At 37.9% G+C, this 12,563-nt stretch overlaps 1 protein-coding gene across 1 annotated transcript; it reads left to right on the top strand.

Moving 5' to 3' along the window:
- Window positions 1-785: 785 nt before the first annotated feature.
- LOC716731 (olfactory receptor 51G2-like) lies at window positions 786-1,727 on the top strand. Its single transcript, XM_001112071.4, has one exon. It carries the CDS (start codon window positions 786-788, stop codon window positions 1,725-1,727), a length of 942 nt encoding a protein of 313 aa, XP_001112071.2.
- The last annotated feature ends 10,836 nt before the right edge of the window (window positions 1,728-12,563 follow it).

The raw sequence follows: 12,563 nt of genomic DNA, 5'->3' as shown, positions 1-12,563 counted from the left end.
TTAAATCATGCAGTTTTTCTTTTCTTTTCTTTTTTTTAATATCAACTTCAAAATGTTTAACTCTTAATTTTAACTTATCTGTCCACTAGTTTGTACATAGTTGATGTCATTTCTTATATATTTCTCTATTTTTTAACACTACCAGATTTCCTTTAATAAAGTATGTTCTCAGTTTCAGTGGCGTGCACCTGTAGTTCCAGCTACTCAGAAGGCTGAGTTGGGAGGATTGCTTGAGAACAGGAGTTTGATGCTAGCCTAGGTAACATAGTGAGATCCCATCTCTAAAGAAATGATCTTTTAATCCCAGCACTATGGGAGGCTGAGGTGGAGGGGATCATGAAGTCAAGAGATTGAGACCATCCTGGCCAACACGGTGAAACCTTGTCTTTACTAAAAATATAAAAATTAGCTAGGCCTGGTGGCACATGTCTGTAGTCCCAGCTACTCGGGAAGCTAAGGTAGGAGAATTACTTGAACCCGGGAGGCAGAGGTGGCAGTGAGCCAAGAGTGCATCACTGCACTCTAGCCTGGCGACAGAGCGACACCGAAAAAACAAACAAACAAACAAACAAAAAGCCTCAATAAATGCACAGTGAAGAAAAAAATCGGTAAAATAATAAATAACAGGTGGGGTAATTAGATATAATGAACACAGACATGATCAAAACCATTAAACACACAGCAGCATAAATTAAAGTGTTGCTTCTTGTTACAATTTTGACTTTTACCCTAATTTTCCATATTCTTGTTTCCTCACCTAGACTCTAGGTTCATCCATTAGCACAATGTCTGTCTTCAATAGTTCTGCCTTATACCCTCGCTTCCTCCTAATGGGCCTCTCAGGCCTTGAAAGCAGATATGACTTGATTTCCCTCCCCATCTTCTTGATTTATGCCACCTCAATTGCTGGGAACATTACCATCCTCTTCATTATCAGAACTGAGTCTTCCCTCCATCAACCAATGTATTACTTTTTGTCAATGCTGGCATTCACTGACCTGGGCCTATCTACCACTACCTTGCCTACCATGTTCAGTGTCTTCTGGTTCCATGTGCAGGAGATCTCCTTCAATGCTTGTCTGGTCCAAATGTACTGCATTCATGTTTTCTCAATTATCGAGTCAGCTGTACTCTTGGCTATGGCCTTTGACCGCTTTATAGCAATCCGAGAACCCTTGCGCTATGCAGCCATCCTAACCAATGATGTAATCATTGGGATTGGGTTGGCAATTGCTGGAAGGGCCTTGGCTCTGGTCTTTCCAGCTTCCTTCCTCTTGAAGAAGCTTCAATATCATGATGTCAATATTCTGTCCTACCCTTTCTGCCTGCACCAGGACCTCATAAAGACAACTGTATCCAACCGTCAAGTCAGCAGCATCTATGGCCTCATGGTGGTCATCTGTTCCATGGGACTTGATTCAGTGCTTCTCCTCCTATCCTATGTCCTCATCCTGGGCACAGTGTTGAGTATAGCCTCCAAGGCAGAGAGAGTGAGAGCCCTCAATACTTGCATCTCTCACATCTGTGCTGTACTCACCTTCTATACACCAATGATTGGGCTATCTATGATCCACCGCTATGGACAGAATGCTTCCCCAATTGTCCATGTGCTGATGGCCAATGTCTACTTGCTGGTTCCACCTCTTATGAACCCCATTGTCTACAGTGTTAAGACCAAGCAGATTCGTGACAGAATCCTCAAGAAATTCAAGAAACACGAAGTGTAGATGACAGAGATTCTAAAACATATCTTTCCCTCCATTCCCCTTATATTTGTGAGAAGATTTCATATAATGTTGAATTTAGAATTCACATATTACCAATGATATTTTGACTTTAATATACTGGACCTAAACCTCAATAATTGTAAATCTGTATATTTTCAATATAGAGAATAAAGGTGTAGTTATATTTTACGGTGAAGTTATTCATTATACACTGTGAAGGCCCTCAATATATCTGAGAAAGATTTAGGTTTCAAAAGTTTTCCTAGACTTTTTAACCTAATACAAAAAATTTTTAAATGCAAGTTTTGATCTCCTGTTCAGGGAAAAAAAATATTTCCAGCTGGAGAACCTCGTATCAAAAAGGGATGATGAATGAGCAAAACTTAGCAGACTTTTAGAAGTGTAGAAGAAAAGTTGGAGCAAATTAATTGGACCAATTGGAATAAAGCAGAAACAGTGATGACTTTGTATGTAGGAATCTACAGAGGGCTTTCTATGAGGAGTAGACAAACTATGAGAGCCAGACTATTGTCCATTTTTTCTACCTGGGTTTTCAGTACATTTCTCAATTATTTATGGCAATCTCAAGTCATTCTACATCTTAAAATGTGTTCCTTATAAGCTGAGCAAGAAGGAATACAGTTTATTTCCCATGTTCCCGTACATACACTGTCCTGATCATCCTTTTCTGTATTCCCAATGGCATTCTGCACTGAAATGCTTAACATATTTTATGGTGATTATATTCTTCATGTTTAATTATGAGATTCATGTAGATACAGATTTTAATTACTAGAAAATTTTGAGATATTATGCTAAGAAGGCTTTGTTTTCAGTCAAAATGATCAATTGCAATATCTGTTTTTAATTTATATAGCACAAGAAAGTATCCTCAAAGAATTGTATATACTGATTAGTTCAACTTCGTCACCTCCCACTCAAACCTGAATCTGCTGTGGTCTGATTTTCATCTTCATGATTCCACTGATTTGCAGCTTATGATGGTTCTAGTGCTCTACTTGTTACTAAATTCAACATTCACATCTTGATTAAACTTCCATTTTCCTTTGCATTATTAACCATGCTTTTCTTTTAAAGTAACCTTATTTTCAGTTGTTTTAAATTTATAGAAAAATTTAAATATGGTACAGAGTTCTCTAACATCCTGCACTCAATTTCTCCTATTATTACCATCTTACATTAGTAGAGTATTCTTTTCACAATTGGTGAACCAACAACGGTAATTTATTAACCACAGATGAATATTATTCAGATATTTTTTAAGTTTTTCTCCAAATATTCTTCTTGTACTCCAAGATCCAATCTAGGATATAACATTACATTAGGCATCCTGTGTTTTTAGACTACTCTTAACTGTAAAAGTTTCTCAGTCTTCTTTCATTGTTTTCAATTACCTTGGCATTTTTGAGGACTACTAATAGGCAGTTTGTAAAATATTCCTCTATCAGGATTTTTCTGATGCTTTTCTCATTATTAGAGTAAGTTATAAGACCACAGAGGAATAATATCATTTTTATTGCATCATATCAATAACGCATATTAGCAACATGACATCACTGTTGATGATGACTTTATTCATGTGAATGGGGTAGTATTTGTCATGTTTCTCCACTGTCATCTTAACCTTTTTTCTTTTTAAAAGTCCCTTTTTCCATATTGTACTTTTTTAAAGGAAGTCACTTTGCAAAGCCTACACTGAAAGAGTGGAAACCATGAGGACAGATTATCTACTTGAAATTATTGTGTGAGAGATTTTTCCCTTTTTTCTAACTCAATCATTTATTTATATTAATAATGACTTCCAGGCGTTTATTTTATACCTTGGATTATAATCCAAATCTGAACTCATCTATTTTGGTAATTTTTGTTTTTAAGTTACTAATTCAATATCTTTATTTGTACAGGTTCATTCAGAATTTCTACTTACTGAAGTCAGTTTCAGTAACTAGCATCTTTCTAGGAATTTCTCCATCTTATCTAAGTATTATATGATTTTTATAGTATTCCTTTGGATTTTTAATTTCTATAATGTTTGTAATAATGCTTTCCCTTAATTAATTTTTCTGGTAATTTAAGTTGATTTTCCCTTTTTTTCTGGGTCAATGTGGATAAATGTTTGTCAATTTTATCTTTCCAAATAAGATAAAATTGCTTTTTGCTTTTCTATCCTCTATTTCACTGGTTTCTGGTCTAGTCTTTAAAGTTTACTTCCTTCCATTTGTGTAGTTTGCTCTTCTTTTGTGAGTCTTAAGGTGGAAGTTTCGGTTATTGATTTGATATCTTTATTCTTCCTTAACACAAGCATTTGCAATGATAAATTTCACTGTAAGAACTGCTTTAGAGGCATACTATGAATTTTGACATGTTTTGCCACTGTTTTGATTAAAGTAAAAGTTTAAATTATAAAAGTGTCAAAGTATTATTTCCTCACAGTTTTTCCCTTTTTTCTTTGATTATTGTGATAGTGTGGTGTTTACTTTTGACATATTTGTGAGTCTCTGAAATTGATTTTTGCTACTGATTTTTAATCTTATCCCTTTGTGGTCAAAGAATATACTTTATTTTATTTATTTATTAATTATTTATGTCCTTTTATATGTATTGCAATTTTATTATGGTGTAGCATATGGTCTATCCTGGAAAATATTCCCTGTGCACTTACAGAAAATGTGTATTCTATTGTTGAATGAAGTGCTATATGGTGTTGTTCATGTTTCTACTTCCTTGTTGATATTCTGTCTAGTTATTCTATCTATTGTTTGTCTATTATTACAATCTATTTCTATCCATTACAGTCTTTGGCCTGGGCATGGTGGCTCATGCCTATAATCCCAGCATTTTGGGAGGCCAAAGTGGGAGGAAATCATAAAGCTAGGAGTTTAAGACCAGCTGGGCAATATAGCAAGACCCTGCCTCCACCAAAAAATTTAAAAAAAATTTTTAAAAATTGCTTGACATGGTAGCACATGCCTGTAGTCCCAGCTGCTCAGGAGGCTAAGGCAGGAAAATTCCTTGAGCCTGGGAGTTTGAGGCTGTAGCGAGCTACAGTTGCACCACTGCCATTGTGGTGAAAGAGTGATACCCTGTCTCTCAATAAATAAATAAGTAAATAAATAAGTAAAATTTAAAAAATGTCTTCAACTATTATTTTCAAATTATTTCTTCCTTCATATATGTCCATTTTTGTTTCATATGTTTTGCTGCTCTGTTAATACCTGCATATATAACTGCTATATTTTCCCATACTTTCCTGATGAGTTGACCTTTATATCACTGTAAAATGGCTTACTTTATCTCCAGTACTACTTATTTTTGTTTTAAACTCTATTTTGTCTGATATTAGAATAGCCAATCCAGCTTTCTTGTGGTTACTATTTGCATGATATATACTTTTCATTTTTTTTGCTTTCAATCAGCTTGTATCTTTAATTCTAAAGCTGTATCTTGTAGCAAATGTGGAATTAGATAATTTTTTTCAGCCGTATATAATTGACAAGCATTATGCATACACCATGCGTACAATGTGATGATTTAGTAGATGCATATATATAGTAATTATTACTACAATCAAATGGATTAGCACAACTACCACCACACATTTTTGGGAGGGATGGGTTGCCATCTTTTTTGTCTTGCATCTTGTACCCTTGCTGTATCCAGGCTATGGAGAATCCATGGGGACCAGGGATAGGTCCAGACCCCCAGCATAAGCCAACCACCTCAAAGAAAGGTGGCCAGACTTTTCTCTATGCAGGTGTTAGTTCTCACCTATCCTCACTGGGCAAGGCTTCCTGACCTGGGACTCCAGAATAAGAACCCTGCCCCAACCTGATTACCTTAATCAGTGGCAGACCAGAATTTCTCTGAGGAGGAAATCCCAGAATTCTCCCACAATCTCTCCACTACTATGGTTGCAGTGATACCACCCTAACATCCCCTGGGCTGGGGAAGAAACAAAGGGCCTACTCACTATGCTGGCACTACTAGTACACTGTATGGAGAGAGTCCAGTCTTTTTTTTCTGGCAACACCCACTCCCCACTCTTCACCTGGCAGAGCCCCCAGCTCATGACTGCAAAACAGTTGTCCCCACCTGCAGCTGAGAACACCCACTGATAGGCTTGGAGTTTCCCTGGAGAGAGGTTCACAGAGGCATCTAATAGTCCCTCTGCCACTGCCACAACAGTGATTCTATCCCTTCTTCCCTGTTTCTTGGGAGGAGACAAAGAGTCTTAGGACTCTATCTGAGCTTACAGCACACCACAGTCACCATACAGAGACACCAGTCTCTCCTCCCAGTGATCCCCAATCCCCTGCTCCCCAACAAGTGGAGCCTGAAGCTCATGCCAGCAGTGCATCTGCCCCACCCCACCAGCTGAACACTCCCAGTAACAGCAGCTCTGCATCTCTTGGAGGTGGAGGTCCCAGGGGCAAATGTAAGCTTCTCTGCCACAGTCTCCGCAGTAATAGTACCCCTGTCACCCTCAGACTAATGAAGGTGCAAAGACCCTGAGTGCCTTATCCACACCTCCAACAACCTGCAGTTGACCCAAGGAGAAAAGGCCAGTCCATCTCCCATGAACCCCAAGCACCCCCCTACTCATCACTAGGCAGGGAACCCCTGGATTGGGCCGACAGCACAGACCACCCATCCCAGGCTGATTGCACTGAGCAATTGCTTACCTGCTTCTCTCTGGGATGGAGCCTCCAGGAGACAGGCAAAAGACCCTCAGCCACAGCCACTACTAAGATCCCTGCCTCTGATGCCTCCAAGTTGGGAGGAAGCATAAACCCTGAGATCACCCAAGAGCAGCAGTGGGCAGCCTCAGAGTGCTACGCTGCTATCTACAGCTAGCACTCAAGTGGAAGAGGAGCCCACACTTTCAGAGCATTGAGAAGGACCACAGTTGCAGCTGTGAGGAAACCATTACACCTAAGTATCACCTACTGGATCACAACACAAAGCTTAAACACCAAAATAGTTCACTAACATACCACCCTGTAAAACCAAAGACAGGAAGTATGCTACAAATGAAGACGCTGCACAAAGACTCAATCCTCTGGAAACATCCAGAAAATAATTACACTGACTGTACTCAGCCTATATTGCAGTTAAAGGGACACCCACAAACAGAGATGGGAAACAATCAATGTAAGAACTCTAGCTACTCAAATGGCCAATGTCTAATGTCCTCTAAACAATCACACATGTTCTCCAACTAGAGTCCTTCACCAGGCTGAGTTGGCTAAAATCACAGAAATAGAATTTTGAATGTCGATAGGAATTAAGATCATCAACATTCAGGAGAAAGGCAAAACCCAATCCAAGGAAAATAATAATTACAATAAAAGAATACAGGAGCTGACAGATTAAATATCCAGTTTAAAAAAAAAACCTAAATGATCTGTTAGAGCAGAGAAACACATTGCAAGAATTTCATAATGCAAACACAAGTATTATGAACATAATAGATCAAGTTGAGGAAAGAATCACAGAACTTGAACACTGGCTCTCTGAAATAAGGCAGTTAGAGAAAATTTAAAAAAAGAATGAAAAGAAATGAACAAAGCCTCTGAGCCTCCGAGCCTCTGAGAAATATGGCACTATGTAAAGAGGCCAAATCTACAAATCACTGGCATTCCTGAAAGGGATATCTAGGAAGCAAAAACGTGGAAAATATATTTCAGGTTGTCATCCACGAAAACATCTGTGACCTCACTAGAGAGGCCAACAGTCAAATTCAGGAAATACAGAGCATCCTTGCAAGTTTCTACACAAGAAGATTATCCCTAAGAAACATAATCATCAGATTTTCCAAGTCTGAAATGAAAGAAAGAATGTTAAAGGCAGCTAGAGAGAAAGGGCAGGTCACCTACAAATGAACCCCTATTGTGCCAACAGTGAACCGCTCAGCAGAAACCCTACAAGCCAGAAGATATTGGGGACCTATATTCAACATTCTTAAAGAAAAACATCTTTAACCAAGAATTTCATTTCCAGACAAACTCATCTTCCTGGGAAAGGAGAAATAAGATCCTTTTCAGATAAGCAAATGTGAAGGGAGTTTGTTATTAACAGACCCACCTTACAAGAGATCTTAAAAGGAACACTAAATATAGAAAGCAAAGCCACTATCAGACAATACAAAAACACACTTAAGTACACAGACCAGTGACACTATACAGCAAACACATAAACAAGCCTGCATAACGACCAGCTAAGAACACAATGACTGGTACAAATTCACAAATATCAATACTAAACTTGAATGTAAGTGGGCTAAGTGTTCCATTTAAAAGGAAGAGACTAGTAACCTGGATTACAAAAAAAAAGCAAGACCCAGTGGTATGCTGTCTTCAAGAGACCCATCTCACAGGCAATGACACCCATAGGCTCAAAATAAAGGGATGGAGGAAAATCTACCAAGCAAATGGATATCAGAACAAAGACAGGGTGGCAAACCTAATTTCAGTCAAAATAGTCTTTAAACCATAATGGTTGAACTAGTTTACAATCCCACCAACAGTGTAAAAGTGTTCCTATTTCTCCACATCCTCTCCAGCACCTGTTGTTTCCTGACTTTTTAATGATCGCCATTCTAACTGGTGTGAGATGGTATCTCATTGTGGTTTTGATTTGCATTTCTCTGATGGCCAGTGATGATGAGCATTTTTTCATGTGTCTGTTGGCTGTATGAATGTCTTCTTTTGAGAAATGTCTGTTCATATCCTTTGCCCACTTTTGGATGAGGTTGTTTGTTTTTTTTTGTTGTAAATTTGTTTGAGTTCTTTGTAGGTTCTGGATATTAGCCCTTTGTCAGATGAGTAGATTGCAAACATTTTCTCCCATTCTTTAGGTTGCCTGTTCACTCTGATGGTAGTTTCTTTTGCTGTGCAGAAGCTCTTTAGTTTAATGAGATCCCATTTGTCAATTTTGGCTTTTGCTGCCGTTGCTTTTGGTGTTTTAGACATGAAGTCTTTGCCCATGCCTATGTCCTGAATGGTACTACCTAGGTTTTCTTCTAGGGTTTTTATGGTATTAGGTCTAACATTTAAGTCCCTAATCCATCTTGAATTAATTTTCGTATAAGGAGTAAGGAAAGGATCCGGTTTCAGCTTTCTACTTATGGCTAGCCAATTTTCCCAGCACCATTTATTAAATAGGGAATCCTTTTCCCATTTCTTGTTTCTCTCAGGTTTGTCAAAGATCAGATGGCTGTAGATGTGTGGTATTATTTCTGAGGACTCTGTTCTGTTCCATTGGTCTATATCTCTGTTTTGGTACCAGTACCATGCTGTTTTGGTTACTGTAGCCTTGTAGTATAGTTTGAAGTCAGGTAGCATGATGCCTCCAGCTTTGTTCTTTTGACTTAGGATTGTCTTGGAGATGCGGGCTCTTTTTTGGTTCCATATGAACTTTAAAGCAGTTTTTTCCAATTCTGTGAAGAAACTCATTGGTAGCTTGATGGGGATGGCATTGAATCTATAAATAACCTTGCATCCCATTACTGGGTATATACCCAAAGGGTTATAAATTATGCTGCTATAAAGACACATGCACACGTATGTTTATTGCGGCACTATTCACAATAGCAAAGACTTGGAATCAACCCAAATGTCCATCAGTGACAGACTGGATTAAGAAAATGTGGCACATATACACCATGGAATACTATGCAGCCATCAAAAAGGATGAGTTTGTGTCCTTTGTAGGGACATGGATGCAGCTGGAAACCATCATTCTTAGCAAACTATCACAAGAACAGAAAACCAAACACCGCATGTTCTCACTCATAGGTGGGAACTGAACAATGAGATCACTTGGACTTGGGAAGGAGGACATCACACACTGGGGCCTATCATGGGGAGGGGGGAGGGGGGAGGGATTGCATTGGGAGTTATACCTGATGTAAATGACGAGTTGATGGGTGCTGATGAGTTGATGGGTGCAGCACAGCAACATGGCACATGTATACATATGTAACAAACCTGCATGTTATGCACATGTACCCTAGAACTTAAAGTATAATAATAATAATAAAAAAATAGTCTTTAAACCAACAAAGATTTGAAAAAAAAAAAAAGACAAAGAAAGGCATTACATAATGATAAAATGTTTAATTCAAAAAGAAGACCTAACTATTCTTAATATACATGCACCCAACACAGGAGCACCCAGATTCATAAAGCAAGTTCTTAGAAAATTACAAAGAGACTTAGACTTTCACACAATAACAGTGGAACTGCATCATTCTACTGACATTATTAGATAGGTCATTGATGCAGAAAATTAACAAAGATTTTTAGGACTTGAATGCAACTTTGGACCATATGGATCTGATAGGCCTCTATAGAACTCTCCACCCCAAAACAAACAAAATAATATACCTTCTTCTCATTGCCACATAGCACATACTCTCAAATCAACACCACAATTGGACATAAAAGAATTCTCAAAAAAATTCAAAACAACCAAAATAATACCACAGTGTTATTGGACTACAGTGCAATAAAAACAAGTCAAGACTAAAAAATTGCTCAAAACAATGCAATTACATGAAAATTAGATGATCTGCTCCTGAATGATTTTTGGGTGAGTAATGAAATTAAGACAGAACTCAAGAAGTTCTTTGAAACTAATGTAAAAAATATACAACATACCAGAATCTCTGGGATACAGCTAAGACAGCATTAAGGGGGAAATGTATAGCACTGACTGCCCACATCAAGAAGTTAAAAAGATCTCAAATGAATAACCTAACATCACAACTGAAAGAATTACAGAACCATGAGTAAACCAACCCCAAAGCTAGCGGAAGATAAGAAATAATCAAAATCAGAGCTGAACTGAAGGAAATTGAGACATGATAAACCATTCAAAAGATCAATGAATCCAGGATTTGTCTTTTTGTTTAATTAATAAAATAGGCCACTAGCTAGACTAATGAAGAAAAAGGGAAGATCCAAATAAACATAGTTAGAAATTACACAGGGGATGTTACCATTGACTCCACGGAAATAAAAGTAAACATCAGAAGCTACTATGAATACCTCTATGCACACAACTAGAAAACCTAGAAGAGAAAGATAAATTCCTAGATACCTATACCCTTCCGATACTGAGCCAGGAATAATTGATTCCTTGAACAGATCAATAAAGAGCTTGAAAATTGAGTGGGTAAAAAATAGCCTACCAACCCCCAAAAAACCCAGGACCAGATGGATTCACAGCAGAATTCTACAATATGTACAAAAAAGAGGTGGTATCATTCCTACTGAAACTACTCCAAAGAGTTGAGGAGGAGGGACTGCTCCCCAACTCATTCTATGAGGGTAGGACTATTTTGATACTAAAACCTGGCAGAGGTAGGGCATGGTGGCTCATGCCTGTAATCCTAGCAATTTGGGAGGCCAAGGCGGGTGGATCACTTAACGTCAGGAGTTCAAGACCAGCCTGGCCAACACGGTGAAACCCCGTCTCTATTAAAAATGCAAAAATGAGCAAGGTGTGGTGGTGCAAACCTGTAGTCCCAGCTACTCTGGAGGCTGAGGTGGGAGAATCATTTGAACCCAAGAGGCAGAAGTTGCAGTGAGCCAAGGTGGCACTGCTGCACTCCAGCCTAGGCAACAGAGCACGACTCTGTCTCAAAAATAAAAACAAAAACAAAAACAAAATAAAATAAATGAATAAATCATGATATTCTCTTTTATTTCTTTCAAAGCTGCCTTGAGTACTCTAGATCTTTGCATTCCACATCAAGTTACCAAATTCTGTAAGTTCAATCTATAAGTCAAATTCTATCAGTTCTATGAATCATATTCTATAGGTTCAATCAAGCTGTCAAATTCTATAAAACTTACCAAGATTTTCTTTAGAATTGTTTTGAACTGCTAAATTAATTTGGGAAGATTGACATCTTAAGAACACAGTAATTCAATCAATGGACATAGTATATCCATCTCTCTATCTACATTTTTTTGGAATTCCCTGTAATATTCTCATGTTTCCAGGGTCAATATGTTGAAAGTATTTGGTTAGTTTTTACATATTTGATTTTTATGCTATATAAATTATATTTTAGTTTAGTTTATTTTTAACTCTCATTTTATATTTGGGAATATATGTACAGGTTTGTTAAATAGGTAAATTGTATGTCACAGGGCTGTGGTGTACAGATTATTTCACCACCCAGGTAATAAGCATAGTACCCAATAAGTAGTTTTTCAATCCTCACCCTCCTCCCTCACTCTACCTTTAGGTAAACTCAAGTGTCTCTTGTTACTTTCTTGGTGTTCACATGCACTCAATGTTTAGCTCCAACTTTTAAGTGAGAACGTTTGTTATTTGGTTTTCTGTTTCTGTGTTAGCTTGCTTAGGATAATGGACTCCATCTTCATCCACGTTGCTGGAAAGGACATAATCTCATTCTTTTTTATGACTGCACAGTATTCTATAGTGTGTATGTAGCACATTTTCTTTATCCATCTACCATTGATGGGCATTTAGGTCGATTCCATTCTTTGCTATCATGAATACTGCTGCAATGTACACATGTGCATGTGTCTTTATGGTAGAACACTTTATATTCATTTGGGTATATGCTGGGATTCACTCAGGATACTGGCAGAAATATTAAAGGGAAATATTAGGGAACATTATAAGGAATAGTCACAAACCTTTTTGGAAGGCCAAAAGGTTACATAGCTTGTAATAATCAAACAGGCTGAAGGCAGCCGGTTCTTACCTTAGAGCATTAGGTCATAGGGTAAATACTAGGGACAGGGACGTGGAAGCTTCCCCAGTTAAGTCTGTTTA

The sequence above is a fragment of the Macaca mulatta genome, chromosome 14, assembly GCF_049350105.2.
Source record: "Macaca mulatta isolate MMU2019108-1 chromosome 14, T2T-MMU8v2.0, whole genome shotgun sequence".
Taxonomy (NCBI): Eukaryota; Metazoa; Chordata; class Mammalia; order Primates; family Cercopithecidae; genus Macaca; species Macaca mulatta.
This window is presented reverse-complemented; position numbering and strand designations above follow the sequence as displayed.